General features: G+C 34.1%; 1 protein-coding gene across 2 annotated transcripts in view; it reads right to left on the bottom strand.

The window, feature by feature from the left end:
• nova2 (NOVA alternative splicing regulator 2) overlaps window positions 1-20,885 on the bottom strand; it is an 80,506-nt gene that overhangs the window by 18,012 nt on the left and 41,609 nt on the right. For both annotated transcript variants that reach the window (XM_001923455.9, NM_001309524.1), the window contains one exon: window positions 9,894-10,060. In XM_001923455.9, coding sequence (XP_001923490.1) covers window positions 9,894-10,060 — 167 coding nt within the window. The remainder of the gene's footprint in view (window positions 1-9,893; window positions 10,061-20,885) is intronic.

The raw sequence follows: 20,885 nt of genomic DNA, 5'->3' as shown, positions 1-20,885 counted from the left end.
TTTATTATAATTAACTAAATATGAATAAGTTCTTTTTAAATTTTTTTAATCACATTTTTGTTGGTTACCCTAATTTTAAAGCTATTTTAAAGTCTTAGTCATTTTATAGATCATTTTTATTCATTTTTTTCTTAGTTTTAAACTTTTAAAAAATCCATAACGTTTTTATTACAAAAATGTTAAATAATTCCTTCATAAATCAACTTTTAATTATATTTTTTAAAATATGTAACAAAAATATATTTTACCTCACAAGGAATCATTTTTAATTTTCCTTTTATTTAATATGTACAAAAATAAGTAAAGCTGTAACTACAATAAAATAAAAAAATTTTAACATTGTTATTGATAAATAAAAAGGTTTAAAGTCAATTAACATTTGCTAGTATGTTTCTAGCACATGCTAGCATGAATTAGCCATATGATTTGCCACATGGCTAACGTGTTTTAGCTTGTTACTGTCAAGAATTTGCATCTTGTTTACGTGTTTCCAGCATGATTAGCACACTGTTAGCATGTATTTGCATGCCATTTCTAACAATAACCAGAAGACACCTCGTACATTTTTATCTTGTACGTTTACCTGTATTGCTGGTTTTCTTAATTACACAATGCTTTTTTTCTCAGTACAATAAGGTCACATATTTAGAGCCTCACTTAATTTCTTTTCATGAACAAAAACATTCTTAAAAAGCACATTTTTTATTATCATCCCTTCAGTCCTATATACCAATTAGGTTTATGACTGAAGATCATTGTCTAAAGATATTAACGTAAAACAAACTTGTCCACAAAATCTCCATCCCAACATCATGAACCAGCCTTGAACCGCCAGCCTTGACATCACAGATCTCTTCAGAACCCAAATGCAGAGCAACACCAAATGAAGTATGCGCCTCGCAGATGCATATTTAATAAAGGTCTAATTTATTATTGATTTTTATGCCTTTTCAGACAGCTCAAGTCCTGCATCCATCAAAGAATGTTACAACTCGTATCCCTGGGGGTCCGGCTCAGGATTAGAGACGTGCGAGCTTCAGATAGAGAACATCCTCTCACACATACACAATATGAGATCACCACAGTCCAATATCAACGGGACCACTTGCTCTTAAGGTAGGTGTGACACTCGCTGCGAGACTTGATATAGACATGTCAATTCTTCCTAAATAGCCAACATAATCCCTGATAATAATGCTCAACATTCTGACTTATTAATATCCTCTTATATCCTCCATCAGACGAGATATTTCAGGGCTTTATGTTGTGTACAAATATTATTTTTCTTCCTTCTTTGACAAACATTTTCAGTTCGTGATTCATGAATTTTTAATAACAAACAACAAAAAGGGAATGTTCATTTGTAGATTTTTTTTCTGCATGAAACTTGTTATTTGGGAGTAAATATAAATATCTGAACATGTCTATGTCAGAAATAAGGTGATTTCTTATTTTAACTATTCAGTTTTACAGTAATTTCTACTTCCTACAAAAGTGTGACTTTAAATAATAGCTCATTTAAACCTGGACATATCTTACATTAAACGAAAAGCCAAAAATCCTAAATAAATCTTCAAAATAAAAACAATATTTACTATAAAATATTCTGGCTGTGTAGAAAAGTAATAATAATAGACGGCAATTTTAGGACCTAATAAATATATACAGTTGAAATCTGAATTATTAAAAACCCCCTTTGAATTTTTTTCCTTTTTGAAATATTTCCCAAATTATGTTTTACAGAGCGAGGACATTTTCACAGTATATCTGATAATATTTTTTCTTCCGGTGAAAGTCTTATTTATTTTATTTCAGCTATAATCAAAGCAGTTTTACATTTGTTAAAAAACATTTTAATGTCAAAATTATTAGCCCCTTTAAGCAATATATTGTTTCGATTAGTCAACAGAACAAACCATCGCTATACAATAACTTGCCTAGTTAACCTAATTAACCTAGTTGAGCCTTTAAATGTCACTTTAAGCTGTATAGAAATGTCACTATAAGCTGTATATTTTGAAAAATCCTGTGGATTTCCTCCGAGTGCTCTGGTTTTCCCCACAGTCAAAAAAGACATGCGGTACAGGTGAATTGAATAAAGTAAATTGGCCGTAGTGTATGTATGTGAATGAGTGTGCATGGATGATTCCCAGTACTAGGTTGCAGCTGGAAGGGCATACGCTGTTTAAAACATATGCTGGATAAGTAGGCGGTTCATTCCACTGTGGCGACCCAAGATGAATAAAGGGACTAAGCCGAAGGAAAATGAATGAATGAATAATATTGGTTAGACTTTTATTATAGGCACCATTATTTACCATAAAGTAATGCCTTAAACCAGGGGTGTCAAACTCAGTTCCTGGAGGGCCGAAGCCCTGCACAGTTTAGTTCCAACCCTGCTCCAACACACTTACCTGTAGGTTTCAAACAAGCCTGAAGGACTCAATTAGTTTGATCAGGTGTGTTTAATTAGGGTTGGAACTAAACTGTGCAGAGCTGCGGCCCTTTTGGAACTGAGTTTGACACCTGTGCCTTAAACAGTAACTAAGAAGCATATTTTTATAGAATTTACCAACCATTAAATAAAATAGCTATTTGGAAGTGAAATAAATATAAAATTATTTACTGGAAAATATCTTAACATGTCTAAGCCAGAAATATGGGATTTCTTACTATAACTATACAATTTTAAATTAATCTATTAAAGTGTCTTTAAATAATAGCTAATAATTAAATTTTGGCATATCTTACTTTAAACAAGTAGCCACAAATTGTAAATACATTTTCAAAATAAAAAAAAATAATCACTATAAATTAATTATATTCATTGAAAGTTGACCCATCGAGCCCTCGAAACCATAATAAACCCTAAACTCATAACCCTGATATCGGCACATTTTCTCTGACTGTGAAATCCCAGTAAATATCGTAAGATAGTATGCCTAAGTTCTACACATGCCTTCCTCAAATACACTGTGACTGTATAAACAAAACTGCTAGTCTGCAAATACTAAAGACACACAACACAGATGGCATCTGTCCTTTCTTTCACCCAAAAGAGATTTGAGCCTAGCATTAGAGGATGTACTTCCTTGTCCAACAACCAATGTTGTGCAAGACTCTCTCTCTCTCCATTGGCTCTCCTGGAAACGAGATCGATATTCCGTGGAGAGACCATGACCTTTTTCCTGGCCGGCTGATGGATTTGAAGGTTAAAAAAGGCATAACATATTTTAGCCAGTCATCATTCCTCCAGAGACCTGAGGTGGGAGGGGAAGGGAGGGATGGTTTGGGCTATTGGGTGAGAGTTTTTTTTCCTTTCAATTTTAGACGTTAGAGCAATTTTCCTGATGTCGCTTTTAATTTAGGAGATGAGCAGGGAACACAGCAGCGTTTCGCTTGACTGTGTCTGTGTGTGTGCGTATGTGCGGCTATAGTGCTCCAATGAGAACTTTTATTAGATTCACGATGCAGGATAATTAAATAGGCTGGCTTCAGTGGTGTTGTGAAGGGAAAGGATGGTTTGAAACTGCACAGCCACTTAAGGCAATCCCACTGATCAATATAATAGAAGTAAAGCTGTGGCTTATTACAGAAAGGGCCAGCAATGCATGAAGAAATCATTCCTTTTCGCTTTGATGTTAAAAAATAGATATTAGAGGGAAACGTTACTCTCTTTTGAAGTCATAAGCGAAGCAGGAGAAACCATTACTGCTGTTCCAGTGCCAAATCAAAAATAATCAAAGGCTGATCTTCAATGAAAGTTGAGAGTGTGTGAAGCCTTTTCTCTTGAATGATTTGCAAATTATTGTAATTGCCTGATCCAGTACTAGATTTTGATTTTAATAAATAACACTGGGATTGATTTGTTTGGGGTATGCAATAGAGCCGCATGTTTCAGGATAAATTGTAAATCACGTTTGTTTTTCTAGAGATCTTCTTTTAGCCATGATTCTCAGTGTATTTAACTAACATATTTCACTAATACTAATTACTTAGTATTAGTATAAATAATTAGTAGTATTAATTAATTAGTACTTATTAATTAGTAGTATAATTACTTAATAATTATACATAATTAGTTTTATTATTATGTCATTATAAATTAATTAACTATAATATTATTTAAAGAATAATTGTGTGGTTTAGTAATTCACTCAAAGACTTCACTTCCCAACAGGCACAGGACATCAACTTGACATCAGATAGTCGTTGTACCACAACGTTGTGGGAATGTTGCATTTTGTATGGAAATAAAATTCGGGGTTGATGTCAGAACCCAAGTCAGGCCAACATCAATGTCCAACGTCCAACCTAAAATCACAATAAGATGTTGTGTGCTCATTACCACTATGATGTCCATCAGACATTGGATTTTGGTTGCCATACCTGACAAATAATGTCAGTATTTGACATCATTACGACCTTGGTTTAAGATGTTGGCTCCGTTGGATGTTGGTCACTTTCTTACACAGTTAAAGGATTTAGTTAAAATCAACTACATATCAACGTTGGTATTGGACGTCAAAATAAGATTGTTTTTAGACGCTGGCTTGACATTGAATTTTGGTCATCTGACATCACAACCTAAATCTATCTAAATATTAATGTCTTGTGCCGTTGAGTGCCTGCTAAGTTGTTTCATTTTGGTACCCTAATTTAACCATATGTTTCAACATGTTACTGTCGCGAATTTGCATCTTTTTCCACGTTTGCAGCATGATTAGCACACTGTATTTGCATGTCATTTTTAACAATGAACAGAAAAAATAAAGTGACGCCTCATACATGATTTTACCTCATACATTGACCGATATCGCTATCGATATCACAAGCTAAATCTAACCTATAGGTATAATATTATTATTATTATTATATTAATGTATTATGCTGTTGAGTGCCTGCTGGGTTGTTTCATCATCAAATATTTTTGAACAAATGTCTTGATTGACTGATTGTATAGCAAATACAAATTCACATTTAAGTCACTGTTGGAAAATAAAATGCAGTTTTTTTTTGTTTTTTTTTCATGAAAATTAAAAACAATAGCACTGTGTGGGTGTCTGATTATTATTATTAAGTATTATTAATTGTCAGTTGATTAAATAGTTTTTTGGGGGGCTGAATCATTTGGATATGCAGTAGTGCATCATTTAATAAGATATACTAAACCTGCAAGCTCTTAAAGACAACGTGTCTGCCTATAGATAACATTAGGGACTCTCGCCTTCCTCTGCATTAATGCTCCATTTCCTCTGTGGATGAGGGAAAAAACAGGAAAGATGAAAGGAAACCGGTCGTGAGCAGAGGAAGCCACTAAAGGCTGGCACTTCAGCGTCTCAGTTTAGTCTGAAACAATGAGTAGTCCATAACAATGAGCCACCTAGAAGATCATACTGATTTGCTGTGTTTGCGAGTGAGTTTGGAAGGGCGGGTGGATTAAGTTAGGTGTCAGTTGCGTCCATGCTCTCACCATTTGGTTGCAGGCTCAGCGACTGACGTTCCTGACCCGAGATCAGCAGCTGTTGCCTAATATGACTGCAGTTTTTGCCCTCTATCTCTCAATCAGTGTGCACTGCAATGAGATGCATGCCACGACAGCCGCACGTGTGATGACAATTGGAAAAGAATGCAAAGGCAATGCTAGGTCATATGACCTCAATCATGATTACCCAAAAACCAAGACCAAATGGCCACTAGTCAAATTCTGGCTGTATAAACATAAAAATATTAAAAGAATTTATATAAAATGGGCTGCATGGTGGCTGAGTGGTTAGCACTGTCGCCTCAAAGCAAAAACATTGCTGGTTCGAGCCCCGACTGGGTCAGTTGATGTTTCTGTGTGAAGTTTGCATGTTCTCCCCGTGTTCACATGACTTTCCTTTAGGTGCTTCGGTTCCCCCCACATGCGCTATAGGTGAATTGAATAAGCTAAATTGGCAGTAGTGTATGTGAGTGAGTGAATGCGAGAGTGTATTGGTGTTTCCCATAATTAATGAATTTATATAAAATAAAAGAATTACCAAACATTTAAACAAAAGTATAACAAATATGCTTAAAGGGTAACACTTTATTAGGGATCGTCAGTTAATATCAGTTATTGCGATAAAACAGTAACTATAAAGCATGTTTTCATAGTATTTACCTTTATTATTAACTTAAGTTAGGAATAATATTAATTTCCTTGTCATTTGCCAAGTTAAAACAAGTTTTGCTCTTTGCAGCGCAATATTGACAATTTTCCTTATCAATGACATTTAGGGCTGCACAATATAACGTTTGAGTATTAATATCACAATGTTTTGGTAATAGTCACGTCAAAGGATTAGATTATTTGTGAAATATTAAAACAAAGATATTATTATATATTATTTTTTAATCATATATACTATGATAACCATGTAATTTTATGTTTGGTTGTTCGATGTCTGTACCCAAATATTTCTAGAATCCAGAAAACCAAAAAGGAATAGTATACTTTTATCTTTGCTCTGCTGTGTTTACATACAGTTGAAGTCACAATTATAAGCCCCACTTTGAATTTTATTTATTTTATTATTTTTTAAATGTTTCCCAAATTATGTTTATCAGAGCAAGGGAATTTTCACAGTATGTCTGATAATATTTTTTTTGTTCTGGAGAAAGTCTTATTTGTTTTATTTCGTCTAGAATAAAAGCAGTTTTTAATTGACATGACAAAGATAACATAATTCAGTTATTAGAAATAAGTTATTCAAACTATTATGCTTAGAAATGTGTTGAAAAAAATCTTCTATCCGTTAAACAGAAATTGGGGAAAAAATAAACAGGGAGGCTAATAATTCTAACTTCACCTGCTCATGCTTGTAATTTATTATATTTTATGCAGATGCACTGCATAGACTTAATCATTCCAATTGATCTAACTGAATGTAATCTTTCCAAATAGATACTGTATGTTCAATTCATCTGATGAAATTTGATTTATATTGCGATATATATTGCAGAAAAATTAATTATTGCAATGTCAAATTTTTCCAATATTGTGCAGCCCAGTGTTAGATCTCCCAGTCCCCACTTTAAAGATGCTTAAAGCAGTTTGTTTCACCTTTTTTTTTCTATTGCATTTATATATATATATATATATATATATATATATATATATATATATATATATATATATATATATATATATATATATATATACAGTTGACGTCAGAATTATAAGCCCTCCTGAATTATTAGCGACCCTTTTCCCCCCAATTTCTGTTTAACGGAGAGAAGATTTTTTTCAACCAATTTCTAAACTTAATAGATTTAATAACTCATTTCTAACAACTGATTTATTTTATCTTTGCCATGATGACAGTACATAATATTTTACTGCATATTTTTAAAGATACTAGCATTCAGCTTAAATTGCAATTCAAAGGCTTAATTAGGGTAATTAGGCAAGTCATTGTATTACAGTAGTTTCTTCTGCAACCAATCATAAATATATATTGTTTAAGGGCGCTAATAATTTTGACCTTAAAATAGGTTTCAAAACATTTAAAACTGATTTCATTCTAGCCAAAATGAAACAAATAAGACTGTCTCCAGAAGAAAAAAAATATTATAGTAAATACTGCGAAAAAATTCCTTGCTCTGTTAAACATCATTTGGGAAATATTTATAAAAACAAAAAAGCAGAATAGGTATTTTTCTTTTTCAATTATGACTCTGTAGTACATCCTCATATTGATCATTAACATCTCCATAGCCTCATCTCTCTGCATCTCTGTTTAATATATAGCTTGTCATAATGCACAGTGCAGCAGAATGCAGTGAGGGCTTTGCAGTAATGCTGTCCCAGCAGACACAATAGTGCGCAATATATAAAGAGAGATGTGTTGCCCTGCTGATAAGCCCTATAATTACATGCATAAATAATTAGGTCGACAACTCTGCTGGGGTAAAGTGTCTCAGACTTATGTTCTAGGAATTCAGGTTATGGCCCTGTCTTGACAGAGACTGCTCAATAAGCACAAAGAGGACACTTTCTTAATTGACAGGCTTAGCTTAAAATCAAGAACAGAAAAAGGATAGCCTGTCATAAATTATTCATGCATCCAAGTCTTTTTTTTTTTTTTTGTCTTAAGGGTATTTTAATTAAGCAAATGATAAATAAAGGGGAAGACTCATTGATGTGGATGACAACAATACAGGAACCCAGCAGATCAATGGGCCATAATAATGGAGTGACCGGTGGCGATAATCTCCTAAACAGATAGCCCGTACGCAATCAATGACTTGTCTAATTGAAACACACTCAGAATCTTCGAGAGTTTGTTTGCTTGTGCCACAAAGGTAAAATCACGTGGGATCTGTTTGATGAAGTTAACACTGTTTATTAAAAAGGATGATGCAGTCAAAAGTTCCCCCTTATAGATCATTTTAATCTGCTGATGCTTATTTTGCAGAATGTGTCACACATTATGTGAAAATTACAACCCACACAGACACAGATAATTGTATGCATTTTCATTCAGTTAAATTTTACCTCCTCTGTCTATTAGAAATCTGTTCAACAGGCCCTATGCACAGCTAGTGTTTTTCTGCCAATGATAAACTTCTGGTGAAAGCTTTAACTGACTATTTTCAATTTCATAAGGTTCCTTTTACAGCATCAATGTTGTCATGTGATTGCAATACATTTAGTTAAATAGACTTAAGCATTCATTTAGTTGTTCAAGCGTAAAACGACATGAAAGACCGCTAACCGCTTGCAAAATTTCCTCTGATAATACTGGGGTATAATAAATTGTCATATTTTAAAGACATGGCGGGGAGGAATGGAAATTAATGCAGTGCTTTTTGTCCAGTCTGAGACCCACTTGATTATTAAAGACATCAGACGTTTAGCATGAAATTTCATAATAGAAAGTCCAGAAACACTATGGCTGGCTGAAATTAAAAGTCTGTGTGCATATACCCCATTAAACAGTATTAAGAAAAGAAAAAGCAATGAAAACTGTAAGCATAAAACTGATATAAAATTATTGAGATATTATTATTATACTTTTTAACAGTTTAAACAGTTTTTATTTTAGTTTTTTTTTTCATTTTCATTTGTTAAATTTTAGTAATTGTTTTTTATTTTATTTTAGTAAGTTAATTAAATAAAAAAAAGATAAATATTATAACGTAACTAAATACAACTGGCTAAATAGTTTTAAAAATTTTATTATTTCAAACATTTTAGTTACTTATATTTTAAGTAACAAAAATGTTTTATATACATAACAACAATAGCCCTGATATAAAATTATAGCGGCATTTACTATTGACCTTATTCTTCATGTATGACGAGTGCCACCATTGGTGTTTCGGCAATTTGTCCTTTATTTTCGTCAACTGGTGAACCTTTGTTCCTCTGTCGCTACTGACACTATTTCAATTTACTAGAACTTCTATGTTAAGCTGCTTTGACACAATATACATTGTAAAAGCGCTATAAAAATAAACATGAATTGAAATATTTTTATTTTGGCTCAACACTTGCGGTCTCATTCACTTCCATTTCACTTTTATATGTTAAAAACCTTTAACACATTCAGCCAGTGTTTTGATTTCTTCATGTTCATTAAATCATTCAAGTTGCTTTAGAATCTGAAAGTTTTAAGAGGATAAAAAGGTATATTCCAGAAAATACGGTATCAAGTACAGTATGTAAATATGGGTTCATGTGCCTGTGCATTTTATTACAATTTAATAATGGAGTATTAGATCAGGTGTGAAAATCTGATAAAAATACAGCGTTAACACCAAAGGAAGTTTGTAATCTTGTGTGTGCTGTGCAATTAAGCTTGAGAGGAAACTGTAAATGGAAAGAAACAGGAAGTAGGCGAGTTGGGAAGGAAGTGAGGCCTCACCTGTTTGACACGATCAGGGTTGACGGTAGTCTGTGGTTGAAGAATGCTAACTGGCTCTGTTTTCTGAGCACTCTGCGGCATCTCGCGCACCTTTTCTGCAATGAAGTCGTGGACATTGTTCAGCGCCTCTACGGTGCCCTGGATCAAGCACACGCGCTCTGTTGTTCCTAAAGGACGAGCACAAAGAGAATTCCAGTTTATTAATCAGATCAATTTACAATGAGCTGAAAAATGAGTAGTAAAAGTTTAGTGTTGAGATGAGGGCTGAAGAAGCATGTGCAACTTTTTCTATCCAATTCCATCCGTGGTTTCCCAAAAAATATGCAATGCAGTAGTTTTCATAGATCTTACTTGAAAATATCTAAATAAAACATTTCACATTTGAATAAATTAATTAATTGAGAAAAAAACTATTTATGTAGAGAAACCAAAATTATAATTAAGTTATTTCTCAACAGTTTACATTGGTAGTAATGACTAGGCCCACATGGAATCTGTGTGCAAAAATCCGCTTATTTTTAGTCCATCATAGTCTGTGTTTACTTGTGTAAATATGTGTACATTTATATTTATTCAGTTTTTTATTAATTTTACTAATTTGAATGTTATTATAATAATAGTAATAATAAAATATTCTGATGATTTATTCACAATAGTTTGTAAAGTAATATTTTTCTCTCTTGTAGTAGATAAATTATATCATAGACTTGCTTTGTTTACCAAATAAGTGGATCTAAATGTATTTCTATTGTAAACATTAAATACAAGTTTAAAATGTATTATTTTTTATTTCATATATTAAGTTTTTAGTTATGATACTCCTAAAATCATTGCACATAAATCCGCAGATTTTTTATTTTTTACAAAATTCTCTGCAGCTTCCATCTGGCTCTAGTAATGACTTATATGTTTGTAATAAAATAAAGAAAAAACACTGTCAACTAATTACATGAAATACAGTATACACTGTTTGCTGTTTGTTTAAGCTTCTTATTTTAAAATAAGCTGAAACAGCACAATTATCGTTGTTTTTGGAGGTACATCTTAATTGTTTTATGTTCAATCAAATTTGTTAAAACTAATAAGTTAACTTAATTCCTTCATGTTGTCTCAACACAAATCTATTGTGTGGAACCCATCATTTTTATAGTGTATGCATTTAATTAACATAGCAATAGATTCAATTTTTCAAACCCAACAGTCAACTTTATTAAATGAAATGAGTGTAGTTAACTCTAAATAGACAGGAATTTAATTCTGCTCATTTGAAATAGTTTCGAACTCAGTGTTAAACGTAATGAGTTAATTAAATACCTCATTATTTCAACTTAAATGGAGTAAGTTCACAGTACTCATTTAGATTAGTTTTTTTTTACTCAAATTGTTTGTAACAATTGGTTTGCTCAAACGGTTTGAGTTGCCTCAACTTATTGAGTTTTACAGTACTCAGTTGGTTTAAGTTCTCGTCATTTATTGGGTTTTACTGTGCTCAAATTGATTCCTTTACTTAAATGGATTGAGTTCACGGTACTTATTAGGATTAGTTTTTGAAATTAAATAGTTTGTCAAAATCGATTTACTCAAATGGTTTGAGTTATCTAATCTTTTTGAGTTTTACAGTGTACTAAAATTTATTTGCATAATTACATCCCATGAAACTCCCATAAACACATCCGAAATACCCCAAAGTTGTTTTACTACTGCCGGTGTAAGACCGAGATCGTACTGCATGTTCTGACAATTGATGGTGTTTGGAACTAAAAAGGTGCTGGAATGCTGTTTTTCCTTACATAGAAACAACATAAAATATCATCAGCTGACAGCACTAGACATCTGATAACTGAAGGCCTGCTTTCTGTTTTTACTCAACTAAATCATATAATATTACAGCGCATTGTTTGCACGACAGCGATAAGCATCCTTTGTGTTATCATAGAGTGAATCTGTCAGTCGTCGGGTTATCAATCATATTACACAAGAGACTACAGACATTGTGTTAGGAAGCAAACAACCAGCATTAAAGTATCTGCCCATGTAAATACCATGGATCTATGTACATGCAGACTGAAGTTATGGGAGCAGCTGCAATAACAGTCGCCTGGCAATGCTACTATTTTTGGCATCCTATTCACAGAAAGCCTTCCATTAGACGCCCCGAAGTCTCCACTTTCAATTAATTCTGATACAATATCGGCATTTCGACTTCGCTTCCATCGTCTCTCCAACAGAACATGGAGGCTAAATGCACACATTCAATCACTATTGTTTTACTGGGCTTCAGTGAAGGAATTAGCTGACTGCGGTTCTCTGATTGGTTTCTAATCCATCTGCACTATAACATTTTGCCTGAAAGCGTACTTCTGGGACATTCATCCTCTAAAAAACCCACCCCAAATCACATTTCACCATAAGTGAGGGAGTCAAACGTGGCTATTCGGATTCAGGAATAAAAACAAAATCCACAAAAGCTTAAAGTAAAAGGGAAAAGGGGTGGGGGGGTTGAACAACCAGACTGATCCGAAGCCAGGATCTCTTGGCTCCCGAGAGGCTGGGAAGCAAATCGGCCCTTATCGGCATGTTGCAGTAGGGTTTTCCGGTTTCCTTTAACCTTCTATTGTTTACTAGCATGAAAATAATTGGGTTCGGTCCCAGACTAGCTATATGAAGCCTGTTAATACTCTCAAATTGAGGAATCTCAGCATCATGGATGGGATCTTACAAAAAAAACACAAAAAGCTGAGCTACTGACAGCTGGCGGCCCAAGAGTAATCTGTGACGGACCAGTCAGAGCGGTAGATTATAAGAGCAGAGATCACCATTGTGTTTTGGCAGGGCGACGAGGGGGATGGGTGGGTGGTGGGCGACAACACTAGTCCAACAACTGTCAGAGATTGAGGGTTAGTTTTTGAAATGTCACCTATCTTTGTTATACACACACTGGACACTTTATTAGGGACAACTGTTCATCTGCTAGTTAATGCAAATCACATTCCAGCACCACAATCCACTTAGGCACATAGATGTGTTTAAGATGACCTGCTGAAGTTCAAATTGAGCTACAAAACATTTTTTAATGACTTTTATTTTCATATAAACATGGCATGGTTATTGTTACCAGACAGGCAAGCCTGAGTATTTCAGAAACTGCTGATCTATACTGGGATTTTTGCCGACAGCCATCTCTAGGGTTTACAGAGAATAGTCTGATAAATAAAATATGAGGAGAATTGCCAGACTGGTTTAACCAGATAGAAAGATGAAAATAACTCTAAGCACTCGATGCAATTTAGGCCTGCAGAATATAATCTTTAAACACACATCATTTCATTAGCCGGCAGCTAGCTCTCTGCAAATCTCACATGGTCGCCCACTAAAGCTAAGCAGTGCTGCACATGGTCGTTACCTGGATGGTAGACCACATGGGAAAGCTAGGTTGTTGCCAGAAGTGGTGTTAGTGAGACCAGCAGGGGGTGCTCAACCTGCGGTCTGTATGGGTCCTAACACCCCAGTATAGTGAAGGGGACTCTATACTGCTTAGTAAGGGCTGTTTTTCGGATGAAACGTCAAACCGAGTTCTTGACTCTCCGTGGTCGTTAAAAATCCCAGGATGTCCTTCGAAAAGAGTAGGGTTTAGCTCCGGCATCCTGGCCAAATTTGCCAACTGGCCTCTGTCTATCATAGCCTTCTAACTATCCCGTATCATAATTGACTTCATCACTCTATGCTTCGTCTCCTCTCCACCAATTCAAAGCAAAGCTGATTTGTGGTGTGTGGTCTGCGCAATATGGCTGCCGACGTATCATTCACGTGGATGCTGCACACTGGTTGTGGATGAGGAGATTTCCCATAAATGTGAAAAAGCGTGTAAATAGTGTCCAGAAAAGCGCTACATAAATGTAAGGAGTTTACTATTTCAAACCTTGAAGCAGATGAGCTACAACAGCAGAAAAGCCACACTGGTGACACTCCTGTTAACTAACACCACCAAACTGAAGCTACAGTTAACCAAAGTTGAAGAATAATGGAAGAAGGTCACAACATTCAGATGGTGTAGGATCACAAATTAGCATAAGCAACATGAAAACATGAATCCATCCTGTCTTGTATCAATGATTCATTCTGGCGGTAATGTAATAGTGTAGAGGATTTATTTATACTTAGGTGTACCTAATAATGTGGCCAGTAAGTGTACAAACATAAACGATGTGAACTCTGATAACACCAAATAGTTGCACATGCATGGTTATGTTAGCATAGAAAGTGTATGTGTTGCCTGTCTGCATGAAGAGGTCCTGGAGAGGTTGTGATGTGTCTGTTGTGAGATACTCAGCGGGACATCAGGAAGGGGAGGGGTGTTTAGAAAGAGGTCACCGAGGATCTTCCTCCCTCCAGCAAATGGAAGGGTCACTTTCTGACACACGTTTAGGTTTCTGCCCATGCACTTTATTGAAAGTGATGGGCAGCTTGCTTTACCACCCATCTAAACACATCAACACCCTCCTCATCCACTCCCTGCATTATCATTTTACATAGTGAGACACTGCACATAGCAGAGATGGGTAATGTTATTTAATTCATTGTGAAAGGATGTCCTAAATTAAATGTTTGATTTACTGTAGAAATCTCAAAAGACTGTACCACTGTTTCAAATAAAATATTAAGTGCTGTTGTTTTTCACATTAATAATACAATGAAATATTTATTGAGCAGCAAATCTATGGAGCCAGATCAGTCTGAAATTCACACATCCACAACACAATTCACGTTTACAAAATCCAATTTGTAAACACAATTTGTGAATTCACAAGAAAAAACATAAATATTTTCGTTAAATAAATTGGATTTTTGTGTTTTGGGTTTACAAGTTGGATTTGTGTTTATAAATCTTCGTTTGGATTTACAAATTGGATTTGTGTGTTTATAAATCATGTTTTGGCTTTACAAATTGGATTTGTGTGTTTGATTTGTGTTTTAATTTTACGAATTGAATTTTGTGAATATGAATCATGTTGTGGATCTATGAATTGTATTTTTTATAAATTTATTATTTTTAAGACTGATCTGGCTCCATACAAATCAGCACATAAGAAGGATAATATGTCACAGAAAATATGAATAATGTAATAATGTAAAATTCTCAGTCAAAATAATAAATGACAGTAAACAGTTTTTCAAATTGTGAAAACAACTTTATTGTTATTTCTATATATTATTTGATCAAATCAAGCATGGGTTAAACTGGGCTGTAAGGCTCCAAAATGTTGCATCTTTGATTTTATCAAAAAAAAATTGTAATGAGAATTGTATCAGTGCGTATATCTATATGCATCAATATTATGTATATTTTAATGTCTGACGTAAGATGAACCTAATAAAAAAATAATAAAGAAATTAAAAATATTTGTAATGCATATATTAAATAATAATAATAATAATAATTTAGTAATAATAATAATAATGATGATGTTTTAATATTAATTCATATTAATAATTGAATATTATAACAATTATATATAAATTCTTATTAAATAAAAATATGTGTTCATTATTAGCTTATTGGTAATTCATATTCATATTTTAGTTTGTAATTTAGGTATAGATTATCTAATATTTATTAAAAAGGTGCTTTGGCACAATCTACATTGTAAAAGTGCTATAGTAAAGATGAATTTAATTGAATTAAATGAGGAACATCTTTTAGTGCCTCAGATAAAAAAATAAGTATTTGTTTTTTTATTGTTTTCAGTTTCTATTTTGTTTCAATTAATACTTTATTTTACTTTGAGTTTTAACGACTGTATAAGCCCTATAATAACCTATAAAAAGCAATACATAAATAATGTTTTTGCACAGCCCTAGTACATAATGTAAAATGCCAACTGTCCAGGAGGCGGTTAAACTTTCAGATTCAGGCCTTGCATGAGTCACTGCACTGTTTCTGAAATTTAGAGTTTGGTCTTTATCCATAAAGACAAAGAGGCCAGAGACCATCTAATAGACCTATTAATCAGCATATGACTTCTGAATAAGTGTGAACTCTGTTCTAGCAGCGTTAAAGGAAACACAAACGGCTTCCAGTGCAGACCAAAAGTTAAAACTAAGAAAAGGTATTGGGCAGTGTGGAGGTGTTTTATATAGTTGCCTAGGGAATGCCTACTTGGCTCTGTTCACTCTTGTGCTAAATTGTTTTTCTACAGTTGTTAAGTAGATGAGTCATTCATTCCTTGTTCTTGTTGCTAGATGGAGCTCCTCTTTGGTGATTTAGCTGCTAAGAACTTTGACAAACATCATCATTATTATTATTCGTTCACTGGCGATCCTTCCTTTCTTTGCAGTCTTTTCCCAAATGCACGTCCTATGGTTTGAGGGTCTGTTTTCTGTAGCCGTGTCAGTGATTGAGTGTCTGGAAGGCTGTTCTAAAGAATAACTCCATCAAAACTTGCAGATACAGACAATGCAAGTCTATAAGGGCCCCTAAACAAAACCACATGAGCATGCATAAAAACATGTACTATATGGAATGTAATGTTAGCTCATTAAAGAGATGATTAAAACGGGTAAATAGTGAGGTTGTGCTATTAATTAAAGAGGACTTGGTGGCTTATAGCATGTTTTGTTTATTTAATAAAGCATGGGTAAGGTGGGAGGGTATTGATGTGTATTTTTTTGTTGCTCCATGAACAGACGTCAGACTGACGTTTCATGGAGTGATGTCGTTTTTAAGGTGAGTGAGGTTATAAATAGCCTTGGAGAAACGTGTCTTGGGAGCACAGGCCTCTGTTCCTGCTCTGTCTAGCTGTTTGAAAAGGAGACGTCCTATGTGAACGCCCTTTATTCTCTTTCTTTCTCTCCCACTGCTGCTGTCATGGACTGAGAGTCAGTGTTGGAGCAAATTGCTGTCAGAAAGGCAACCGTTGAAATGTCAGCATAACCAGGCCCGAAACAATAACAATCTTTTTTTTTTTTCTTTTTTTTTAAATTTGCATCTTGTTTTGGATTGAATTTTGCAGCTTGTCTATTTCTGTTTGCTACAATGAAAATAAAGCCTGTACAAAAGAATCTACACTTAATAATATTAGCTGTAAAAATTAGTCATGGTGGACAAGGACAAGATTTCTGACAAAACTCTGGGAAAAGAAACAATTTACAAAATCAATTAAATTATAATGTAACTTTAATTATTATAATATTATTATTAAAATTAAACAGGTCTGACAAGATAGTTGATGTTTCAAAAATATTAATAATATATTTTTAAATATAATGAGGTTTAAAATGTCAACTTTTTCATAATTAAAAAAAAAAAAAAAAATATATATATATATATATATATATATATATATATATATATATATATATATATATATATATATATATATATAATTTATGGGAAATTAGAAAAACAGTAATATTAATCTTTAAAATAGTATAATATAGCCATAAACGTAATTACTACTCCCAGTGGCGGATTTAGGCATGGGCAATATGGGTGATCACCAGGGCTGCATCTTGCTGGGGGGGAAGTAAAAAAACAAGCCCCAAAAAAAGTTTTGAGATATGATTTACTTTATGCATGTGTATTATTTTAGAGTGTTAATCCCAGAATAAAGACGTTAGGGGCCATTCACAGTAGTCGTCTTTTGCAAGCGCAAGATTGTTTCTCTCTATGTGCAACCAAAATAACGCTGGTGAAAGCAAACTGACGCATTCACACAGAAAACCATTCCCACTTGCCTCATGGGCTGCTCTGCTCCCGGTGTGAATCACGGTTGTTTACATGCCCACCGATAAAATATGTGTCAGTTATGCACTGTGTAACATGAGTAACTTTTATGTAGAGGTGCCAGGTGGGTATGGGGTGGTTCGCTCCATAGGGTGCCATTTAAAGTAGAACCACCACTGACTACTGCTAATAATATTAATAGTTATAATAATAACAATAATAATAAACTTATTAAATATTAAAATATTAAATTAACCAAATTAATTAAAATATGACAATTTTAAAAAACAGGTTAAACATGTCAATTTTTGCTTCAAACAAATAAAATAAAATAAATAAATAAATATATAAATAAATAAATAAATAAATGATTAAATAAATAAGTTGGCTAGATCTCTATTTAAAATACAGGTATACAATTAAATAATAATAATAATAATACCGGTAATGTTTAAAGCAATAAATGTTATTAACATTATTAAATGTTAATAACATATTTTGCTTTAAAGTTTTAGAAGCCTCCTCAACTATTAACCAACTATAATACTTGAAAATGAATATTAAGCAGATATTTCCTTTATGTATTAAAACATTGAAAAAATCATAAGCAGGTTTTAAAGGTTTTAGATATTTCCTACACCAGATGTTGTGAGCTTCTCCATAGGGAGAATAGTGCAGTGTCATGCTGATCACAAGTCCCACAACACCAATGCTGCGAGATGGATTGGCCCATTGATTGACAGACCTCTCAGCCCATAGAAATGACCACAGCAAGCTCAATATCCAATTAAACTGCTGCATACCGCATGACAAATGAGATCAGGGACACATGGAGCATCTTTCAGAAGACACGCTATTTCTGTCCAAGATCTGTACACTGAATCCCAACACTACAGCTTCCTGATTGCCTCCCTTCAACGAGTCCAACAGCGGCCCAAGAGATTTTGTAAGCGTACGACCCTGGCCGTAGACGAGGTTACAGATGTTTCCTGGCTTTGGTGTTAGGAGAAAGAACAAAAGTGTGTGTGTGTGTGTGTGTGTGTGTGTGTGTGAGTGTGAGTGTGAGTGTGAGTGTGAGAGGGGAAGAAGGAGCTGGAGAGGTGGAGAATTAAAAAACAAAATCCCTCTCCCTTCCTCAGTGACGCGTATTTTCCTGTCCGCCCATCAAAGGGCGACTGATTGCAGCCTCCACTTACACGAGTCCCACAGGAGCACATGGGTCATTGTTTCAACATGGAGCACCCACTACGAGATGAAGTGCTGACTGCAGCAATAGGCAAATTAAAACATGGGACACCTGGGGTCCTGTTGGTGTCAGCGTGCACCCATTATGTTAATAACTACATGGATGTTTGGGAGGGGGCCAGTTTGGGAATGGACTTAAGGACACATCAGCAACTGGCAAGACCCTGAAATTTTGCGGGGCAGCTGCAGATGACGTAAGGCTTTAAAATAAAAAAACACAGAAAGGACGGGGTGTTACATGTGCTTATGTAATCACCGAAAAAGAAAGATGGGGGATTGGAAATTCAGAGAGAGTTTCCATTCGGATCTCTTGATGCTGTTTGATAAATGGTATTTTATAGTCTGTCAGGCGGGATGGACACTCCAAATCCAGACGCTTCTTTATGGGCCTCTACTAACGCATGTAAAGTCACTAGAGGCAGATGGGAACCTCGCTTTCCAAGGCTTCTTAAAGGAATAGTTCACCTAAAATCCAAAATTCTGTCTTTGTTTCAAACCTGCACAGTATTATTGCTTCTGTGAAACACCAAAGATGATGTATAGTTTTTCTAATCATGCATTAAGGTAATCAGGGTCCAAAACAACATGGGTTGTTCGCTTTGTTTACAAGAAAATTCTTAGTTTTTTTTTTTTTTACTTAAAAATGTTTCATTCAATGTGTTCATTGCTTTATCATAGTGATGACAAAATAGTTTATAAATCGTGTTTTAGATTTACAAATTGGATTTTTGTGTTTGATTCGTGTTTTGAAATGTTACTTTTTTTGTATCTGTCCATTAACCAAACACCTGCAATCGATGAATCAGTGAAAAATCTCTCGTTACCCGTTTCCTACTGCTGCTTCCTGCTGGGCCGGGTTTCTAAATTTATGGGATGCAGCTTTGCTTTCGCTTTCAAAAGTTGTCCTTAATTACATGCGTTGTTTTTGCATTAGGCTACCTTTTTATTTAAGCCTACTTTCGATTGGATTTGCAGCTGACAGAGCTAGCGTTTTTTGAGATATTGTCTGTTTTTATTATTTTTTATGTCATTTATTTCTCATTTGCTATATATTGTATTCTTTTAATGTTAATATATTACATATTTTAAACATATAAAATGTTTTGGCAATACTACTGTAAAAAATGTCAGCAGCAGATTTTATCAGTGGGTGCACATGGCTGCTGAAGAGCATAAAAATAAGTGAAATATAGGGAATTTCTATTTTAAATAAAAAAAATTAACCAATTGAAAAGAAAGTGCATAAAATTGTCAAATTAAATAAAAATATTGTTAAAATTTACATCTCTTTATTGTTTGTCGCATGTAGCTAACCATTGATGTAATGTGGGTAAATTGTGTTTCAATCAGCTACAACCACAAGTATATTTCAAACCTATGGGAAGCACTTGATACAACATCTCTTCTACCAAGGAGCCCTGGTCAAGACAGGCAGCATAGGACCGAGTTACCAAAAAAATAAATAAATAAATAAATAAATATAACAACACATTGACACACACAAACATAATATAAACATTATTAAAACGTGCAGTGTTCTAAATTGACAGAATTAAACATATTTTTAGGTATAGCAGATATACTTCATATGCAGTATATATTGAAGCTCAATCCATACATATGGAGCATACTTAGAGAATGCAGATTGAGATAACTCTGTGGAAAAAATGGCACCATAAGTACATTTGCTAATCTTGTATTATAAGTCTAAATGGATAGATATTTTATTTTAAATAACTCTTAAACTTTAAAATAGCTAACTTGTTTGATTGCAGAAAATGTTTGGAGACTTGTCAGGTTTTGCAACCACATGAGTATGATTAAACGAAGCTATAATTTTAATTTTGGGTTGAACTGTCCCTTTAATCAGTTAGACTTGGCCTTTCCAGCTCTCCAAACAGCAGAGGAAGGATAGAAGGGTCTCCGAAGAATAACAAAGGATCTGGAAGAAAGCGTGGATTCCTCTTCAGTGATGTCACTCTTATTGAGGACTGCTGGGTTTGTCCACCCCTTTTTCCTCAGTT

This window comes from Danio rerio, chromosome 15, assembly GCF_049306965.1.
Source record: "Danio rerio strain Tuebingen ecotype United States chromosome 15, GRCz12tu, whole genome shotgun sequence".
Taxonomy (NCBI): Eukaryota; Metazoa; Chordata; class Actinopteri; order Cypriniformes; family Danionidae; genus Danio; species Danio rerio.
This window is presented reverse-complemented; position numbering and strand designations above follow the sequence as displayed.